This window comes from Rattus norvegicus, chromosome 13, assembly GCF_021556685.1.
Source record: "Rattus norvegicus strain SHRSP/BbbUtx chromosome 13, alternate assembly SHRSP_T2T, whole genome shotgun sequence".
Classification (NCBI taxonomy): Eukaryota; Metazoa; Chordata; class Mammalia; order Rodentia; family Muridae; genus Rattus; species Rattus norvegicus.
This window is the reverse complement of record NC_141546.1, coordinates 105737643-105759546: the sequence shown is the minus strand read 5'-3', so window position 1 is coordinate 105759546 and position 21904 is coordinate 105737643. Positions and strand designations below refer to the sequence as shown.

General features: G+C 42.2%; 2 protein-coding genes across 11 annotated transcripts in view; one reads left to right on the top strand and one right to left on the bottom strand.

The window, feature by feature from the left end:
- Window positions 1-12109, bottom strand: part of Ints7 (integrator complex subunit 7) — a 53439-nt gene extending 41330 nt beyond the window's left edge. For 3 of the 4 annotated variants that reach the window (XR_015635157.1, XR_015635156.1, XR_015635155.1), the window contains exons 1-4: window positions 11920-12109; window positions 5204-5333; window positions 4403-4549; window positions 968-1105 (exon numbers count right to left, since the gene is read on the bottom strand). Coding sequence is in view for 1 of the 4 variants with exons in the window: in NM_001191675.1 (NP_001178604.1) it covers window positions 968-1105; window positions 4403-4549; window positions 5204-5333; window positions 11920-12013 (509 nt within the window). In the remaining 3 variants the exon portion in view is untranslated. The remainder of the gene's footprint in view (window positions 1-967; window positions 1106-4402; window positions 4550-5203; window positions 5334-11919) is intronic. The other variant, NM_001191675.1, reaches the window with a different exon arrangement.
- A 248-nt stretch (window positions 12110-12357) lies between these two features.
- The window catches only part of Dtl (denticleless E3 ubiquitin protein ligase adapter), a 39023-nt gene continuing 29476 nt past the window's right edge, over window positions 12358-21904 (top strand). The window contains exons 1-6 of one of the 7 annotated variants that reach the window (XM_087581067.1): window positions 12801-13072; window positions 16238-16328; window positions 16883-17008; window positions 17652-17750; window positions 18687-18748; window positions 18833-18953. In XM_087581067.1, coding sequence (XP_087437193.1) covers window positions 17660-17750; window positions 18687-18748; window positions 18833-18953 — 274 coding nt within the window. In that variant the 5' untranslated portion in view covers window positions 12801-13072; window positions 16238-16328; window positions 16883-17008; window positions 17652-17659. Of the gene's footprint in view, window positions 12523-12591; window positions 13073-14168; window positions 14258-16237; window positions 16329-16882; window positions 17009-17651; window positions 17751-18686; window positions 18749-18832; window positions 18954-21904 lie in introns of those variants that run through there. The other 6 variants (XM_087581069.1, NM_001427431.1, XM_087581070.1 and 3 more) reach the window with 6 other exon arrangements.

Sequence of the window (21904 nt, the reverse complement as noted above, 5' to 3'; positions counted from 1 at the left end):
GCCAATGGTGAGATAGCTCAATTGGTAACCGTGTAGCTTGAGGACCTGAGTTCAACTTCCAAAACACACACTTTAAAAACCAAACACAGTCCAAGAATGGAGTCATGTGAGGGGATTCTGAGTGCTTGCTCTTGAAATGTGTTCTGTGCTCCTCTCAAGAATAGCAGATAGGAGTGAGTTCACTTCAGCTGTTGTTAGTCACATGCCTCTGTGGGAAAACGTGTTTACCACATAGAGCTGGTCCTTGTGATTGAACACCTTCCTCATCTGAGTCTTCCTAACCCTCAGATATAACTGGCATCAGGGAAGGCAAAAACAGGTGGATCCCTGGAGCTTTTGGCTGGTCTGCTTTGTAAGTTGCAGGCCAGTGACTGTCTCAAAACAAAAAGACAAATATCAACACAGAACTATGACAAACCTGAGGTTATCCTCTAGTGTCCACACACATGTACACATACATGCATGTGCACACATACATAGACAGACAGACAGACAGACAGACAGACACACACACACACACACACACACACACTTCTAAGATCCTGAACATGTCAAAGTCAGTTTTCATTTTAAATTATTATCTGGGGGCTGGGGATTTAACTCAGTGGTAGAGCGCTTACCTAGGAAGCGCAAGGCTCTGGGTTCGGTCCCCAGCTCCGAAAAAAAGAACCAAAAAAAAAAAAAAAAAAAAATTATTATCTGTGTCAAAGCCAATAAGAAAGTAGCAATTTTGGGGCATGGATGTGTTTATGGAAGGCTACCAAGGGCTCTTTCCCCAAACCAGGCTATGAGAACCTTGTCTTTTGGGGATCAACATTTGTATATTCTTCCCCCAACATTTTGTATAACTTCTTGGAAAATACAATTCATTATTTACACCTTTCTATATACCTTAGTGACCACAGACATCAAGTTATTCTTTCAAAACTCCCTGCAGGAGCCAAATCACTAAAAGGCCTATGCTTACTTTGACTGTGCCGAGAAGTTTGCGGCTGCAAAGACAGCAGCTTCAACTTCTACATTGTCATGGGAGTCCAGACTCTGACGGATGCTGTGGTGGGCATTCTTCCTCTCAGGGATGATTGACGCCAGACTTCCCAACATCCTACAGAAACACAAGCATAGAAGTATACTTAATTCAAAATCAGGACAGGAAAAGGAAGGCAAGCTAGCTTATCAACCCAAAAAGTTTAGGTCACTCTATAAATTTCAGGTTAAGAATGATTAGCCTTAGGAATCCGGCAATGACTCAAATCCAAGCATATCTGTATGCTTAAGTAGATCAGAAGTATTAAAACAGCAAAAGCCAAGTTCCCTTCTCTCCTGCCTGCCTGCCCCTCCCTCCCCCCTTCCTTCTTTCTCTCCCTCCCTTTTTTCCTTTCTTCCTCTAGACCTGGGGGCTAAACTCAGGGCTGTTACACATGTCAGTCAGGCTTTCCACCACTGAGCTACATCCTCTCTTTACCCTGCCTTTGACAAGTACAGCAATATTTCCAAAAAAAATCATCATGAAGTACAGGTCAGGAATCAGAGCCCAGAAGAAACTTTTAAATTATTAAAGCATCTCGATATCAATGTTGCATAAAGAAGTCTACTTTAACAAGGTATCAGGAATACAACATACCTGCTAGGAAGCAGAATCACAAAGTACAACAGACTTTCCACCTTCCCCCACACACATTAATAAACACTGGCATAATGCTTTCTTAATCAACCATATCAAGAGAAGATTTTCCCAGAGGTGGAGGATGCCCCCTGCAGCTCATGCCAGTTTCTGCAACAGTGAGGAAAATAAAGTCTAGAAAATACAGGGCCAGACACAGCTCAATGGGATGCCTGACACCAACCCTAACAACCTGAGTTCAGTCTCTGAATTCAGTCAAAGAAAAGAACTGAATCCCCAAATGTGTCTTCTGTGAAAGAGCTCTCGCTCGCTCACTCACTCACTCGCACAATAAAGAAATGTAAAAAAAAAAAAAAGTATATTTAGAAAACAAAAATAAATGTTTAAATTGAAACCACAGAGAGCTTGAGAAATCCTTTCTGCAGGAAGCCATGGACTTCAGAAAGCTGCAGACCACTGAAACTAAGACCACCGGGTTCCTACAGTATCCTAGGCAGTTGTGACCTCTGACCTGACACACCCCACCTTGTTCCCTTACAGAGATGAAATTCACTACAGAGTAGCTGACTTCCTTATAAACAAGACAGATGGCCAGGCATGATGGTGCACACATTTAATCCCAGCACTGTTAAGGCAGAGGCAGGATCTCTCTAAGTCTACACAATGAGACCCTATCTCAAAAAACAAAGAAAAATAATACGGATTCTTTTAATTTATATTAAATTTCACAAGGAAAACTTGAAACTAATAATTTCTCAAAAAAAGTAATAAATTATTATTAGTCTAATACTCTACCAGAAAGAATCAGAGTAGGCCAACTGCAACACATTCTGGTGGGCAGTTTTTTTACTATGATATAACAAGGCACAACTCCATTGGTCATCATTAGAAACAATTCCTTGGTGCTTCTTGTTTTGAGTAGTACTGTTGAAGATTAAAAGGCAGTAGTCTGTCTTTAAAATATATCTCTTTGAAAACTTACTAGAAATTGCCAATTTTATTGGCAGCAACAGTTCTTAAGGCCCAACTGCTAGAACTCAGAAATACAAGCTATGCACAGAACGAAACACTAAAGTATGAGCCTATACCTTGTCAAAATATTCAAACTACCTCCAAATGATGTGAAAAGTATACTTTTTAAAATTCTATTATTCTCCTTAGTTGCTTCTGATAAAAACTCAAGTAATGCATGCTTGTGGAAACAATTCAGACAGAGTTCCTAACTCTGTGACCCCTCCCAAAATAATCGCTGTTGACAATGTTCCTTGAGACCTTTTCTGAACCTACGATACTATACTCACTGACAGGGACCAGCTAATGTGGATGCCAGCACCTGCTGCTCTTGCAAAGATCCTGGGCTCAGTTCCTATCATCCACTCAGCAGCTCACAATTCCCAGAACACCAGTTCCAGGGGACTGGACACCCTCTTCTGGTCTGCAAGGGTACCAGGCATGCATGTGTACATACATACAAATTCGCACTCACACGTACACATAAAACCCTAAAATCGTTTTAGCACTGTCACCTTCTGTATTAATATATCTTTCTTTTATACAATATTCTATCAATGAACTACTAAGATCAATCTTCAACTTTTCGTTTTGTGGAAAGATAGGGAGGGTCTCTTTGCAGTTTGCTGTAGCTCAGACTGCCCTCAAATTCAGAGATCTTCTGCCTCTGCCTCCCCAGTGCCACCACTAGGTGTCTCAGTTTTAAGTTCCCGGTTGGTTATTGTGTCCACCCTCCCAGTCCCTATCTGTTTCTGTGGTGTTGGGAACTGAACCCATTGCCTCAAGTAAGCTAGGTGGGGTGGTCTTGTTTTCCTTCGTTTAGTTATATAGAGACAAAGCTTCTCTATATAGCCCAGGCTCTTCAGGAACTCACTCTAGATCTAGCTGGCCTCTGCCTCCTAAGTGCTGAGATTAAATTCGTGAGTGACTACTGCCTTGCTGGATGGTTTCAAAGGTAACAATCAATGACATCTTGGTGTCTCATTCAGTTCAAGCTGGTTTTAAAGTTACTGCGTAGCCAAAATGACCCTGAACCCCTGATCCCTTGGCCCCAGCTTCCCAGGTGCTGGGATTACAGGTGTGCACCACCACACCCAGTATCACGCCGTGCTGGGAATTGAACCCAGAACGTCAGTAGTGGGTTTACCAAATCAGCTACATCCCTAGCCCCAAGAACTGACTTTAAAACATCACATGATGTTCAACTTAAATCAAAAGGCAGAAGGAGGACAAAGCAACTAATTCTGAACCTAGGCTTGACCCAGAAAAAAGCAAACTCAGGAAAGATGATTTCCTGCATCTTCTAGTTAAAAAGAGGACTATACGAGCAGAAAACCCCAAAAAGGAGACCAATAATTTAGTTATCTGGGTTTCAAAAATGTCCTCCCAATTATACCTGTAATTATACAAACGACTGAAAGAGTGCTGCCAGGCACGGTAGCACGGACATGGAATCCCAATTACTCCAGAGGCCAACATAGGAAGACTCCCAAGTTCAATGCCAACCTGGGAAACTTCAAAAGTTTAAAAGGAGTCAAGGATGCGGTGTACTGAAATCTACCCAGTTCTTACATTGGAGCTCCTACATAGTAGGATGCTTGAAACACAAGCAAAGCAGTTGACAACCAGAACAGCACTGCAGCTGTTACCCTAACCTCAAATGAGGTCAGCCACCATATTCTTGCAGTCTTAGTAAACACCAAGTCCTTTTAGATACATAACGACAGCTTAGTCAGTCTTGGGTTGAATCACGCAGTGACACAGTACCGTAGGGTGATGGCTCTCGCCACAGGGTCATTACTGTGAATCACCGAGAAAACCCTCTTCACAAATTCATCCACGTTTAGAATCTTCTCCAGGTGCTTTTCACTTTGCTGGGTCACTTTGAGAACACACAGCCGCAGGAAGTTGTTTCTAGAAAAAATATGGAGAAAGCATTTGCTCACTCTAGTCAAGGTGCACATAACTTGGGTCAGAGCAGCACTAAGGCCAATGCTTTGAGTCTTTCTCTGTCTCACCACTAAGCTCCGTACGTGGAGGACCTGAGCCCCGCTGAGAGGTGCTTAAAAGCCTGACACAAGAAACAGCCCCAGGACAGAATTAACCTCTGTGGTCAAGCCACAGCCTCGGCCAGTGTCAGGTGATCTTCCTCCACCCAACTTGGGAAAGGTAAGGGTGAGGAGAGAAATGAGGAAGTGGCATTTATTCCGTTTACACATTTCAAAAACTGCACATATGTGCATCTCATGTCACAATTCACTAAATGAAATCAGGAACTTCTAAAAACAATCTGTTAAAAACCCTACAGTTTTACAAAATACATACACAGTAGCAGAATAAGGTTGTTCTGATGTAATTTATCTTGTTCCGTAAAGAAATAATTACTCTCTGAACTTTACTTTTCATTTTTTCTAAAAATGTCATTAAATCCCATACCAAAGTGTGGTACAAAGCATCACTCACCCACCCAGAGTAACTGAAGAAGAGCCTAATGGCGCAGAGACACAATGTCAGAGAGAGATACAAGAAACCTGTGCTTTAAGATGCTCAGGCATCACGAACACTTACCCAACTCTGAAAACGTCAGCTAACTTTAGGAACGCTGAATTGATGAGAATAGGGAACGGGTACTTCTGGAAAAGCCTGGGAAAGCGCACGACCGCTTCACACTGCTCCCCGAGTTTGCCAGACCTCAGACCTAATGGAAAGGCACCGGAGGAACTAGTTACAGATGTGTAGCTCCAGGCAGAAATGTCAAATACCGACCTATCATGCAGGAAGAGAGCAGTTTTTCAACAAGTAAAAGAAGCACTGTTCAAAACTAAGAGTGGAAGGCTGGGCAAGATGGCACATGCCTGTGACCCAGACACCAGGGAGTCCACAGCAGGAAGACGGCAGTACAAACAATTTAAAAAAAAAGCTGACAATAAAAATAAATAAAAATGGCGTGTATACTAAGTATTTGGAGTCAGGGTATGGATGGTGGCATATACCTGCAATTGCACCACATGTGAAGAGGCAAAAGATCAGTTCAAAGCCAGCCTCAGCTACATACCAAGTTTGAGGCCAGCCTGAGTCACCTAAGGCTATCTCGAAAGAAAGCAAAACACAATACCATAATATAAAACTACCTCAAAAGCAAAACAAAATAGCCACCAAACAAATAAGTAAATGCCTCAGCATTTCATAAACATTCACTTTAAAGGTTTTTTTCATGCACACATGTGAGTGGTTGCACAGGCCAGAAGGTGTTGGATCCCTGAAGATGGAGTTACTTACACCTCGTGGTGAGTCTCGGGTCCTCTGAAAGAGTAGCAAGTGCTTTTAATTGCTGAGCTCTCTCTAGGTCCTAAACTGATTCTCTCAGACATAAAGCAGTGAAAAAATAAAAATTTTTAAAATGTTGTAAGTTGATTAAGACTATTCAGGAATTAAAATATCAGTGAATTTAAAAGGACTGAAGCCAGGGTTGGTAGTATAAGCATATAGTCCTGCATACTCAGGCTGAGACAAGAGGATCACACTTCAAGGCTAACATTGGTCGCAGAGCATTTACAAGGCCAGCTTGAGCAGCTTTGTAAAACTCTGCCTCAGAGGCACGGGGCGGGGGAGGGTTGAGAGGGACTGGGCTACAGTTCAGTGGCTGAGCACTTGTCTAACACTCTCAGAAGCAACCCCTGGTACTATAGAAATAAAACACAACGAGCGAGGAACAAGTCACACGCACTTTATGCTCTTGACTACACAGGAACTGAATTAGCAATCAGTACATGAAGAACATCTAGAACCCTTCCAAGTATTTGGTAATCAATATTCTGTTAAGTAACCCATAGGGGAAAGAAGAAATCAGAAGGAAAATAAGAGAATGTATTTTCAACAGAATGAAAATACAATACAGTTTGTAGGTCATGACTAACCTAGTATTCCAAGGAATCGTTACAGTTTCCTAACTCATGCTAGGAAAAGAAGAGACTGTAACCAGCATAGCTGTGGGTCTGAATAAGAGTGACCCTTGTAAGCCCATGTTTGAATGTTTGGTCCCCAGTCAGTGGAGCTGTTTGAGAAGGATTAGGAGGTGTGGCCTTGGGGCTGGGTATTTAGCTCAGTGGTAGAGCACTTACCTAGGAAGCGCAAGGCCCTGGGTTCGGTCCCCAGCTCCGAAAAAAAGAACCAAAAAAAAAAAAAAAAAAAAAAAAGGAGGTGTGGCCTTGTTGGAAGAAGAGTGCCACTAGGGGTAGGCTTTCCCATGCCAAGTCCAATTTCTCCTTCTGCCTGTGAACCAGGATGTAAAGCTCTCAGCTGCTGCTCTAGTGCCATGCCTGATGGTAATGGACTAACTCTCTACAACTGTAAGCAAGCCTCCAATTAAATGCTTTCTTTATAAGAGCTGCCTTGGTCATGGTGTCTCTTCACAACAGTAGAATAGTGACCAAGCTCAATGTGGAAATTTTTTAACACTGTTTCTGGAAAGACTGAAAACACCTAACTAAAAAATGAACCTTGACCCTTAGCCTGCATTATATATAAACTTACACTAAAAACACCTGAAACATAAGACCTAAATATAAGAGCTATAACTATAAAGTTTTGAGACTTTCTTATTTGCTATAACACACACACACACACACACACACACACACACACACGGGTATTCTGCTTGTATGTATAGATGTGTACCTTGTGCTTGCAAGGCCTGCAGATGCCACAAGAAGGCATCATCTCACCTGACACTAAAGGTTGTGAGCTGCCATGTGGGTGCTGGGAACTGAACCAGGGTCTCTGCAAGAACAGCCAGTGTCCTTAACTGCTGAGCTATCTCTCCAGCCCCACAAACTGTTTTCAAACAACAGAAATCTCAGGCGCATGTGCTGGAATTCCTCAGCTGAAATCAGCAAAAGCTACTGGTTAATTATGTGTTAATCTCTTCAACATTTTTAAGACTAAACTTCTTGGGGTTTGACTGTTGAGACACAGTCTTGCTTTTCAACACAGCCTTTTAAATTCACTGATATTTTATATTCCTGAATAGTCTTAATCAACTGTCAACATTTTAAAATTTTTTTCACTGCTTTATGTGTAAGAGAATCAGTTTAGGACCCACAGAGACGGCTCAGCAGTTACAAGCACTTGCTATGCAGACCTGGCTGCCCTGGAACTCACTATGAATGATCCCAAACTAGGAGTAGTCAAACTATCCTGCCTGCCTCCCAGGCCCTGTCGGTACAGGGTATGTCACCACACCTGGCATTGAAGCCTGCTCAACTTCTAAGAATACCTAATAGCACACAGCCAAACTGATTAAAGCAACTACTGTTGCTAAGAAACTGATGCTGCAGGGAGCTCCTGTCATGTAGCACACTGCCACTGCCACAGGAACTGTGAGCGCCCCTGAGCGCTTTGCCATCTCCAGCTGCTAAATCAGAGCATGTGTCTCCCTGGCAGGGCCTCTTAGGTCACAAGACACTAAGTAACCATGAATACAACCAATATTCACTAAAAGCATCACTAATGAAGCACCACCATGAAAGAGCAACTTAGACAATTATCACACACTTTCCGTAGCTGAGATGAACACGGTTCAAAACTGAATCGCTAATATGTATGCATCTCATATATTCATCTTTTTAAAGGTGCTTGTAACAGGGACAAAAAAAGAAACTCAAGTATCACCACACAGGGCTAAAATACAGCTCAACTGCAAAGCAGCACAACCCCAGGAATAAGACCCTTTGTTCAAGCCTCAGCGTCACAAGGAAATAAACCAAGTATAACTACACAACAGAAGGCAACCATAATCCACAGCTTAATAAAGTTAACAAAGGTCACTTCATATTTAGAAGGCAGAAATGGCAGTCAATTTCTGACATAATTACTAAATGTCCTTCCCCAAAATTTCAGAAAACACTGCAAATGAACAAGGGGACATATAATACTGCAGACTGCACATGAGAAAACACTGGTTAAAACAAATCAGAACCGAGACTATTTAATAACCCCATTGTACACCATAAGAGAACAGCTCACGGTCATACATAAAAGTGAGGCCGTGGCTTCAGTAAGTGGATTTCTGTTTAGTTTATCTCACCTTGTCCATCAGGGGTTACCAACCAGACTGCAGAGTCCACCCTCCCTAATTCAACTTCAATGTAGTCACCTAATTGCTGAATCTACTAGCCTTTGTCCTAGGTTCTACATAACCTTAAAGATTTACTTATCAACGCTGTCAGACTAAATGTAGTCTGGTAATAAATATCCTCAGGAAAAAGAGTCTGAATCCCATGTGTCTACTCTTAAAACCACTAGTAATGACCAGGAGTCAGTCTCCTGGTACACACCCAGTGGCAGGGACCATTCTCTTAGAAGGGCTGTGAGTAGAGTCCTCACTCTCCCTAACACCAATTACATTCATGGACAAGTGGGCAGACCAACAGTGGTCTTTGTTCACAGGGAAAATTAAGATGTGTGGAACTGGGTGGATGGTAACATCCCAGGGAAATCCTAGTGTGTGGATTCCATCCTGACTCTCACCCAGTTCTCAGAGTTTAATTAGCACTCCAAAATCAGGTTTTCGCCACAGCATTAAGTTTATGCCAGCCTCCACTGCATGTGCAGCAAGAAAGATAGTGAGTCCCATTCCCTTCCCACTGCCACCCTATCCTTTCCAGAGTCAGGTGTGCACAGAGCCATCGGATTGAGTGATTTCACTTAAACTTTCCCTCTGCAGGAGGAGATCTTGCTGGTTTTCATCTGGACAACTTCCAATCACCTAAGGGGAAAATACTTGGTCTGATGATAATAATCTACATTAGAAAACCTAGACTTAGAGAAATCTGTGAGACTCAGCCTCGAGCAACGGCTCCTGGGCCCATCTGTGTCACACTGCTGTTCCTGGCTTATACAATGTATCTTTGAGCTTGGGGCTCATCCACAAAATGCTCACTAGCCACCTACTTATTATTACACATATGTATTTTTATTTCAACTCTTCTTATTAAAAAGGCTGCATTAATTTTTTCATTACAACTGCAACTTTTCTTTTAAAGATCTTTATTTTTAATTATGTGTATGTAGGGGAAGGGGGAGGGGGAAATATGTGTACACCAGACCTTCTAGAGTTACAGGCAGTTGTGAGGTTTGAGATGTGAGTGCCGAGAACTGAACTCTGGTCTCACAAAAAAGCAGTGTGGGCTCTTAGAGGCCACGTCATCCCTACAGCCACAGCAACTTTTTCTAAAAATGCAAACCTTATTTCATTATGATTGTGTGTGTGTGTGTGTGCACATGTACATGTGTGTGAATGCAAGCACAGGAGTACTACAGGTAGAAGACAACTTGTACAAGTCAGTTGTTCTTCCACTGTGGGTTCTAAGGATCGGACGGACTGTCAGGCTTGCACGGCAAGTGTCTCACATGGCAAACCATCACACTGGTCACAACACTTTCAGAAGGTAACTCCAGATATCCTTTTTTCCATGCTCTCTATCCTTGTCACTGTTCTACAACACTATCTACTCTTAGCATGGGACAAGATCAGCTACAGTAGAACATTAAAAATGTCTGTGGGAAGGGGATTATAATCCAATATTAAAGAATAAAGTTCCTATTATAACTTCATATTTCAGAGGCAAAGATCTATAACTTGTTAAAAGTAAAAACCAATATAACAGATGGACATCAGTTTTTGTGTCATGAGAATGTATACCCAGGTAGATCAGAGAAAGTAAAGACTTTCTTTAAGAATCCTACACTGGGCAGGATGTGTCTCTAATAACAAAGTATTTGGCACTGAATAAACCAGTGTGGTGGGTCACACCAGAACTAGGACTTGGGAAGTTGAAGATCAAAAGTTGAGAGTCATCCTTGGCTTTAGGGAGTCCAGGCCAACCTAAAAAACTCTTACCAGTAACTGGTTTCAACCAGGGACAAGGGACAGAGGTGCATATTTTACATACCAAAGCCAACCTGACCACCAGGTTCTCCCAGCACACCCTGACTCCAACCTTGAACCTTCCAGCCCAGGGGCTGGACGCCCTTTCCCTCAGAGTCTCCTCCCAATAGAAATCAGACAGTTTGGTCCCTCAGAGTCTCCTCCCAATAGAAATCAGACAGTTTGGTCTTTTTCTCTTCCTATGTACACATCACCCCTTTCTCTTTTCTGTTTCCCTTCCCTAACCCCTCTCCCCTTTCTCAGGGTGACTTGCCAGGCCTTGGTCCTTGGGGCCAGTGAACTCACCCACTCCAGAATAGCTTACCAATAAACATGCCTTTAATACAATCTAACCTGGCTTAAATTGGCTCATTTCACCGACATCGGAGGCTCATTTCACCGACATCGGAGAAATAACCTATCAATAAACAACCCAATACAAACATTAACTTTTTGTTGTTGTTTAAATCCCTAAAAGGCAATACGCATGTTCAAGTCAAAGGGACTAAAGTGAATTTGCAGGCAGATCCTTAGTTTCTAGTCCCATTCTCTACAGGCTATACACTGGCTGCAGGTAACCAAGAATTGTCTATGGGGTAAAAACCTTGGAAGTACACAGAAACAAACGTCTCACATTAACACAGGACTTCTTTACAGATAACTATCTGTCCTTGCCTAGCGACTTATCCACCCGGAGACAAAGGAGTATCTCTTCAGCATTTAATAGATGCATCTTTTTGCATATCACTGCCATTTAAATTGCCCACTTTGCAGACAAATCAGGCTAGTTGATAACGTCGCTTCCCATAATCGCTTTCGTAGAACTGGAATTCAACTCCTAACCCTAAAGTCATTTCTCTTGGCTACCTGCACAAGGGACGCTAACTCGTGGAACTTGTCTGCAGAGAATGCGCGCGTTCAGCCATGCTCTTCCTTATGGAACCATGTTCTCATCCTTATGGAACCTGTTATAGAACGCGCCATTCGAAGTCTCACAAGACAAATCGCTATAAAACGCTCAGGAAACCATATGGCTCTCTTGATGAAGGTTTCACCTGCACTGAACGTTTTAAAATATAATCTCCGACTTCAGGATTTTTAGGAATTGTCTCATTTACTGTATGGGAAATCTGAGACTGTAACCCCAAGTGGTCAAAGGCGTACTCGCTAGCGCAGTCCTCTGCTCCCGCTGTGCAAGGCCACTCCAACAGCACAGCAAGCGCCCAAACGCAGGATCCAAGACAGCGGCGCTTCCCGCCCCATACATCGGCGCATGCGCCTTCCTAGCTCCTCTAGCTGCCGCCACAAGGTGGCGCCACTCCCCCCAGATGCCTCTCCCGTTCCCCTCCTTCCGTACCTTTGTCCAGTTCCATAAGAGCGGAGTTAGCGTCCAGCTCCTGTTCGCCATAGCCGGCATCGGCCAGGAAAGACTTGGTTGAGTTTGACGCCATGATCCTTATAGTTACCGGACTCGCCTAGTCACAAAGATTGCAAACTCTTCCCCTGCACCGCCATCTTCTCCCGCCGCGGTCTCGCGGATTTTTCCCTCCGTGAGCTGTCAGGCAGTGTACGCATGCGCCCGGGCCGCCCGGCGGTTCGCCCGCGCTTCTGTGGCCCCCCCCGCGCAGGCGCTCAGGGGGTTTGTGAACCCTGGGTTCCCGCGGCTGAGCGAGAGGAAGGCGGGGCTTAGAATGGGGCCGAGCCTCCGAGGCTCCAGAACGCTGCGACGAGAGCCAATCAGAGAGCATGACGTCAGTTTGGCGCGGAGTTTGGCGGCCGGGGCTCGCAGTGGCGGGAGTTGGAGGCAAAACCGTGTCGCGCTGTGGAGGGCGCAAGCGGAGGCTCCGGCGGAACTTGGGGGCGATCTCCTCGGCGTTCTCCTCAGCTGAGTCTTCTCCTCAGGACGAAATGCTCTTCAACTCGGTGCTCCGCCAGCCGCAGCTCGGCGTCCTGAGGAACGGTGAGTAACGGTCCCAACGGCCGTGGCGGGAACCACCTCCCCCCAGGCGCTCCACCTTGGATCGCTGCCGACTCCGGGCCTCGAGTTCTCCCGCGGCAGGAGCGAATCCGGGCGAGTGAGGACCGCCGAAGAACCTCGTACTCGGGTTCCTTCTGGAAGGACACTCTTCACCGTAACCGAGCTTTTTAGTTCGGAACGGAGGCCGAAGTTAGGACGTTAACTGGCGCCCCGGGCCCCTGGCTGCTTACGTCAATATCGCGCGTTAACTAGAGTTAGCTGGCTGGTGTGTGTCGGGGATGGGGGACGCACTGGCACAGGCGATGTACGATCTTTGCAGAACCTTAGCGATCCCTGCAAGTTCGTTGTCGTGCACTAGCGCGCGTGGCCCGCAGTTGAGGAACTCAGTCAGGCAGAGAAGTCGCTTAAATCTTGCTTTTTCGGCGCCAAAGCCCCCTCCCCCATCTCTGCAGGTTCTGAAAAGTTCTAAAATACAGACTAAAAGATGCCCATAGCTACCCCCACGAGGCGACCACGGGTAATAGATGGAAAGGTATTGTTTCAAATGTGTTTTGATGCCTAGGTATTTCCAGAAACAGGATTAAATTCGTTTTTCTCTGCACGGTGGAATTCAGCCATATTCTCCTGTTAGCATATAGAAGGCCAACTCATTTCCTACAGTTCTCTTGGGCAGCTTTACAGAAACATTGGCAATGCGATTGGGTTTATGTGTGATTAAACTAAGACTTTGAAGAGTGGGCCTAATAATGTTGAGAAGAGGAAAAGCTCCTTGAGGTCCTGCTCGGATCAAAAACTTTGTATTCTTACTCCTCCTTGGATACTCTTGTAGTTAACATTCTGCTTGCTCATTTCTCTCCTAGAACTTTACAAAACTCCCCCTGTGTTAGGAATGGCCGCCCTGCACAATGCTTGTGAGTGGTCTTTGGAGTTACAGCATCTGAGTTTCAACTCCACCTTCTTTTCCTATGTGACATATTTTCTATCTATCCACTTTTCAGCCTGTCGTTCCTGTTTACAGATACTGGTTCAGTGATAGGCATTGGAATTCCTTTATTGTTACCTCCTGAAATCTGTGTGTCTCCTTTCTTTTTCCCCTCCTGGGTTGCTGTGCCCACTTGCTTGGATGATTATAGCCTTAAGTAAGGATCCACTGTGCTCACATTATTCCAGTCCCTATATTTTGGATTAGTTTCTGTAAAAGCTGTGTGTGTTGATCTTAATCTAGACAGGCACACAAGCATCTTACATTTTGAAGCCCCAAACTGAGTTGGCATTTCCCCAAAATTTGTTACCTACTTTGGGGACTGACATTATTAAACTGGTATCCCAGCTAAAAACTGAGAGTCACTCAAAGACTCCATAGTCCTCATTATGACCTTTTCAAAAAAATTCCCCTAAGCTTGCTTGAATCTATCTCCTTCGTCCCCACTGACTCTGCCTCTTTACCACAAACTGATTCTTCCATTTTCTGTATTCCTTTTCCCCAGACTGGAATCTGATACTTTACTCCCTGGATTATAATATGCCTCCAAAATGTGCTTTTAGTTTCCTTTCTCTGCTGATGTTTGTAAAATAGAATATAATTACTTACTCTTGAGAATTTTTAAATCCATATCTAAAAGTTTTTAGTGTAAGCTTTAAACATGCAAAAATATACCTTAACCTTTTACATACCCAATTATACCAACTTGGGAGTTGTGGTTTCTGCTTTTCAAAGGTGAGCAAATGCTTCAGCTGTTTTGTACGGTTGCTTTTTCTTCTGAATATTCCTACCTTATTTCTCCCCCAAATTTATCCTATTGTAATTTAAAAGTTCTTACCACTCCAGCATGCTACATCAAAAAGCATATAAAGTGCTATTTTCTTTGGTTTTAATACCCGATAAATTATAACCATAGTTAATTCATAGTGGATAATGGGTAAAAACCAAGTGACTTATGTTTTAAGCAAAAAGCAAAATTTTTATTGAAAGTGCATCTTTTAAAGAAATAGACTTAGGTATCTGGTGCGCCTTATGATCTCAAATTGTCTCATAGTTAGGACCTCACTAGTTTTATCTTTTTTAAATGTTTGTAATGGACACATAGTAGCTCACCTTTTGACAGTGCAAGGTATAAGATGGGGATGGAAGGACACCTTCCTTTTGTGAGATAGAAAGGAAGTGAAGCAGCTGATAGGAAAGGGACAGACAACAGCTTTGGAAATAATATGTGGAAGCTGTTGAATTGATATGGTGTTGATCCTCTGAAAATGCAAAGCCTTGTTGTATATTTCTTGTAAGTGTGGGCCTTTAGCTGTGTATTGAGGAAAGAATGGACTTTTCCAGATGAGTGTTGGGGTCTGGGGAATACTACAGGTTCATATTCATAAAGATCCAAAAGTGAATTATGGGGAGATGCAGAAATAATGGACTTAGTAGGCCTTGCTCAATGAGTCACTTTAAATGCTGTTTATCAGTCTGAATATTAGTTGAGGTAGAGAGGCAGAGTTAAGGAATTAGCTTAATTGTGAAAATATCCAAAGCAAATTGTATCTTCAGTTTTTACTTATGTGATTCTTCTTTGAATGGACTTAAAATCCCACATTATACACATGCATTTACATGTAGCCTTTTGTTTTCGAATTTACTTTTTTTAGATGAGATTATTTGAGAACATAATTGTTTGTTGTGGTCTTTCACAGATTACTCAAAGGGTTGCTTAATATTGAAAGTATGGAGCCATGCCCCCATAAGCAATTTCTAAATCTAGATTAAGTTCCCTTTCTCTTTTCCACTCCTTTCTTCTCAAACTAGAATAAGAGTTTTTTTCTGCTGAAATGTCTTATCTGTCTGAGAGGCTCCCTATCCCATCATCTTTATCCCTTCCTTTATTCTATTTTGCAAAAGGAAGGCATTTTCATGTCCCCGTCTTACACCTTGCATTGTCTATCTCAGGATAGACAAACTGCTGCACGTCCAGAACAGGTCAAGCGTGTGAGGATTGGCAGTGCCCTAGGTGTGAGTTCCAGCACTTGCAGCTGCTGGTTTATTACTTCCTTGGTCAGTCAGCAATTGCTTCTTGAATGAGTGTTTCTCTACTGAGGCTGAGCATGTTAATCTAAAAAATCTGAAGGGTTTTGAGTGTTAATATGATATTCAAAAGCCTCAGGACACCCAACCAGAAAAATGTAAGCAAGTTGAAAGCATTCTTGGTTTCAAGTGTTTTGAATAAGAACATTCAACCTTTATCATTTAAATGAGCCAACCTACATGTTCATGCTAACCAGAGTTTAGATGATGACTTATTTAGAAGCATTATGCACATTAGAAAGTTGGCTTTATTTCTGAATGAAATGAAAATTTACTTTGAGTTGTTCTCTAAATCCTCATTCCTTAGAGGCAAGGACAGACCACTTTTGAGTCATATCTCAGATACTGTGACTGGGTTCCTGTTAGAATTTTAGGATCCTAGAATTTCAGCACTTTTAGGAAAAAGGCAGTTAAATTACCAGTCGATACAGTAACCCTTTGAATGCTGATTGTGTTATGATTGCTGTCTCCTTGATTATCATTTGACACTCCCAAAACAAAAGCAAACTTTGCCTGGAAGGGAGGAACAGTTTAATTGGTGATGCTTTAGTGGCTGTGTCTTTGCTAAAAGAGTCAGATCTCCTTGCACTGGTGCTGATCATAATACACTAATTTTCTACATTTTAGATGTAAGACAGAGCTGGATGTGGTAGAACATGCCTTTAATCCTCCCAGCACTTGGGACTCTGAATTCAAGGCTACTCTGATCTATGCCATAGTAAGTTCAAGGCCAACCAAAGCTCTACATAATAAGCCAAAGAAAATTTTAGATAAACCCAAATGCCCTCGGAGTGTTTTGATTTCTTACTTAAAATGGCTTAAGAAAATAGCAGAAATGTCTGGGCAGTAGTGGCATGTCCCTTTAATCTCAACACTTGGTCTCTAAATTCAAGGCCAGCCTGGTCTACAACATGAGTTCCAGGTCAGCCAAGGCTGTTATACAGAGAAACCTTATGTAAAAAAAAAAAAAAAAAGAATGAATGAATGAATGAATGAATGAAAAGAGAAGAAAAGAAAACACCAGAAATGGTATTCTGGAGCACCATAGATCGTGAGTAGATCTGTTACACATGTAAAGTTCTATATGAATAATACTCAGCCAGGTATGGTAGCTCATACCTTTCATCCCCATCACTTGGGAGGCAGAAGCAGAATCATTGCCTCCATGCCTCAAAAAGACAAACGAGACTAAGGATATTTATCTTTAGATTTGTGGGAAATGCTAAAACATGATGTTGCCTTTTAATTCTTAAAGGGATTGTCCTGTTGTAGGGTGGTCTTCACATTATCCTCTGCAATCTCTCCTAAGTGGTTATCGGTGCAGCTGTAACGATGAGCACACATCTTACGGAGAAACGGGAGTCCCAGTTCCTCCTTTTGGATGCACCTTCTGTACTGGTAAGGAAAGGACTAAAAACACTAAGCTTGAACAGAAAGAATATTGCTTCATACTTAGAGGGAAAATAGACTTTGAAAGAAGAGTAACTTAGGTAGATGTTAAAATTATTCTCATAACTGATTTATAAGGTACAGAGATGTTTTTTAAATGAAGGGTTTTTTCCTAGCAATCATTTAAAAAATGTGAATAGAAATTCTTGTCTCCAGTCTAATGTTTAATTGAGGAAAGGTCATGAAAAGGAAGTTTAAAACCAATAGATTGTATTCTCTGGTGGTCTGCATCCTGATTTTATTTACCATTGGCCAGTACCACTCTTGATTTAGTCAAGTAAGAGTATCTGAAGATTATTTTGATGGTTAGAGTCAGGGTTTTTTTTTATTATTTTTATATTATGTGTATGGGTGTTTTGCTTGTGTATATATATGTTTATGAACCACAGAGGCCAGAAGAGGGCCTTAGATCCCTAGGAACTACTGTTGCAGACAATTGTGAACTGCCATGTGGATGCTGGGAATCAAACCCCAGTTTTCTGTTAGAGCAATAAATACTTTTGACATAAGCCATCTCTTAGCCCTGTTGTGAGTCATTTGGTACCTTTGTACTCATCTTGAAAGTCCTTATATATTCTTTGTTTCTCTTTAGCTCCCAGTATGGAGCATATATTAGCAGTTGCTAATGAAGAAGGCTTTGTCAGATTATATAATACAGAATCACAAACTAGCAAAAAGACATGCTTCAAGGGTAAGTCTGTAATTTTTAGCATTTTTAATTCATAAAGCTTTTGGTAAGTTACTGTTGTAATACAAGGATGCTGGTCAGCTTGAGTGGAATAAGGTAGATATTCATGTACATGGTAAGAACAGTGAGGGATACACGCCTGCACAGAGCTAGCAAGCAGGGCCTTAAATGCCAAACTAAAGTCAGACTAACATTTATTACCTTGGTAGGACTTTGTGAAGATCCTATTTTAGAGAATGCTTCTAATGCTATGAAAATGCTTTTATTTCTTTGGGGGAGGGGGACTTTGGGAAAGTGCGTGGACACGAGTGTGGGGGTCAGAAGTTGTTAGATGTCCTCCGTACAGCAAGTGCTTTACCCACTGAGTCCCCTCTCTCCCTCGTTTGACTTTAGATGATAGCTCTTGCAGGTGTCTTGGAGGGGCTGTGTGACATTTGTGACACCATAATGCTCTTTGGCCTCTTAACAGTAGAGTACTAGTTACCATCTTATAATGAAAACTTCCAACATGTCTTAGTTACGGATTCATTGCTGTGAACAGACACCGTGACCACAGCAACTCTTATAAAGAGAAACATTTAATTGGGGTGGGCTTACTGTTTAGAGGGTCAGTCCATTATCTGCATGGCTACTTGCAGGCAGGCATGGTGCAGGTGCAGGTGCTGGAGGAGCTGAGAGTTCTACATCTTGATCCACAGTCAGCAGGAGACCGCTGCATTAGGCACAGAGTATAGTAGACCTCAAAGCCCGCCCCCACAGTGACACACTTTCTCCAACAAGGCCACACCTACTCTAACAAGACCATGACTCCTAATAGTGCCACTCCCTTTGGTCCAAGTACACACATTCCTATTTAAGCTACCATAAAAGTTGTTTTTAAACTTCTACTGTATGACTATCATAGAACACACTCTGGATTTGTCATATTTCTTTGTTTAGAGTGGATGGCTCACTGGAATGCTGTCTTTGACCTGGCGTGGGTCCCTGGTGAACTTAAACTTGTAAGTGACTTCCATTTTATTAGGTCTGAGTAGATGCTGATAAAGGGTTTCTTTCTTTTAATTTTACTATATTATTTTTGGAAGGTTACAGCAGCCGGTGATCAGACAGCCAAATTTTGGGATGTAAAAGCTGGTGAGCTAATGGGAACATGCAAAGGCCACCAGTGCAGCCTCAAGTCTGTAGCTTTTTCCAAGTTTCAAAAAGGTAGGTTGGTGTTCATTATTTTCCTTAGTGGTGGGGAGATGCAATGACATTTTTGTTTTATTGTATTTTAATGTGTATGGGCCTTTCACCTGCAAGTATGTTTGTGCACTGTGTGTGTGCAGTACCTGCCAAGGCCATAAGAGAGCACTAGATCCTTTGGGACTAGAGTTAAGGAGGTTGTGAGCCATGGTGAGGGGTTTGGGAATCAAACCAGATCCTCTGGAACATCATTACTCTTCACCTCTGAGCCCCTATGTCCATTCTTTGGTATTCGGCTTTTCCTGGGAAGGTCATAGATTTAGGACAATTTTACTTTTTCTACAACCAACTTTGCAGGTGGGGAAGAATACTATTGTTAGCTGTAAGATAATTTATTCTTATCCCTGTCTAGCTTCAAGTGGATGAGACTCAAACTGGTTTTGTAATTAGGCTCTGTGCAATTACTGGGGTATCACCCCTCATCTACTTCTCTAGCACTAGACCGGCTGCTTGCCCAAATACTTGCTGTTTGGATCCTCTTGGGTCATTTCTGCTCCGGCGGTGTCGTGTCATGGGAGCATTTCATTCTGCTGATCCATCATGACTAATGGAGTCCTTCTCTTCTGAGCTCCTCTCTCCTTCCTTCTTATCCTTAATGGTCACTCCCTGCCATCCTTAGCCCAAACTCAAACTCCACCTCTTTTTTCTCCGCAGTAATTGGCTGTAGCCACCTTTATTTAACTGATAGTTTCAAATTGCAGAGCAAGGTTTGCACAGCATCACTTGGTTTGTGTGGGAATCTGCGGGGGGTGCGGGGGCAACTAGAACTTGAGGAGAGGTATTAGCATTTGACTACATAACAGCACCAGACTAAACCCCAACAGTTAGTTTTCAGTTTGTGGAATCAGGGTCTCACTGTGTAGACCTCGCTATGTAAAGCAGGTGCTGGGATTAAAGACACATGCGACTTCACTTGGCAAAATGTCCTGTTTTTATTTATTCATACAAGTGCTCAGGAATGCGGAACTAAGTTTTTTGATTGGTTTAGACTTTTGCCAAGTTCAAATCATTTTGTATTACTTTTCTGAGACAGACTCTCAGACTACCCAGAAACTTGTGATCCTCCTACCTCAGCCTCCCATGTTGGGATTACAGACATGTGCCACCATTTCCAGGTCACAAAGTTAAGTTCGTTCTGTTGTACTTGCAGTTTAGCTGGAATTCTGAAAGGGCAATGTATGTCATGAGTTTTAATCCCACATAACTGTTCATTAACCGTGGATTGCGTGAAGTTAAGAATATTCTCATTTGTTGAATTCTTAGATTTAAGTTTACATAATGTTTATAGGAAAAATTTATGATCATGAAATTTTTACCTCATTTTAATCTGTCAGTGCCTTTGTCTAATTTTTTTTTTTTTTTTTTGGTTCTTTTTTTGGAGCTGGGGACCGAACCCAGGGCCTTGCGCTTGCTAGGCAAGCGCTCTACCACTGAACTAAATCCCCAACCCCACTTTGTCTAATTTTTTAAAGTGTGGATAAGTTTATGCCAATGTCATGTAAAAAAAAAAATTCATTTGGCTAGATGTAGAGCTCGTGGCTTTATTCTGGCTTCTAGTAGTGCATGGTTAGCTGAGTTGGAAACTGCCTGCAGTGCCCCATAGGTTGGCCAGTGAAACACATTAGGTTCAGCCTGCCCTTCCTCCCAACTGAGCCATGCATAGAATAACTTACAGACAACCTTTATTTTAGACTTTGCAAAAGCATTTTGATTTCCTTGGGCCTTCATTTATGACTTTAATTAGATTATTGTCCAACATCATTTGAGTCAGGAAAATAATTGTGAGCATAAAGATGAGGTGGGATGGCTCAGCAGTGAAGAGCACTGACTGCTCTTCCAGAGGTTCTGAGTTCAAATCCCAGCAACCACATGGTGGCTCACAACCATCTGTAATGAGATCTGGTATGTCTGAAGAGAGCTACAGTACACTCACATATATACAATAAATAAATCCTTTTTTTTTTTTAATGAGGTATGAACTCATTTTTTTAGAACCTGGAGAGACTATAAATGTTAGTGAGGAGTTTTATGTAGGTTTTTATTATTATTTGTATGGTAGCATAGTAGAAAAGTTGACTGGTCCAGTTATTCAACCCTATGTGAACAAGATAGTAATGATCCTAATTGGACATGCTGATACTGGTGAGATTTACCTCCTGAATGACTATCTTCTAAAGATTGGTAAAATAGGCATGGGTACACTTTGGCCAGAAAGAGGAGGAATAGCATTAGATTTTCTGGTAGATAATTAAATTTAACTATAAATTTACTTCCTTGTCTCCTGAAAATGTATTTGAACCTTTTTTCATTCTTCACCTAGTTTGAAGCCAGTCCTTCATCCTAAGCCAATGGTTCTCAACCCCGGTGATTTAACATGCTAGTTAGATGGTCATCTCTAGTAGATGAGACGGGCTGTCTGTGTGCCTGTTTTACTTCATCAAGGGATTCCAGTGTGCAGCTACAGTGGGTTTTTTAAATTTAAACTTACTTTGAGAATTTCATAAGTGAATACTGTATTCATAGTATTTCTACCTCTCCCCTCTAGCTCCTTTCGTGTCAGTCCATATTCTCAAACATGTATGTCTGGGTCAGATGTCTGTAACTGGGAGGATATTGCTGTTCTTGTAGTTACTTTCTGCTTGATCATGGGCAGACCTTCTGACAGTTTTCATTCCTTAGTTTCTTCACTATTAATCAGAAGTATAATAAAGCACACACCTGTTTAGAGATAAAACCTGAAAGTTAATTTAAACTTTGGTTGACTTAGGAAAAGTGGGCCACATTAGCATATATATATGTACAAACTGACAACGTGGCCACTCCATGGTATTAGAAAGCTTTTATTGTAGGTATGAGAGTGAGAACAGCCAGAGACATTGGAAAGAATAGAGCTGAGGGAGAAAGTAAACTAA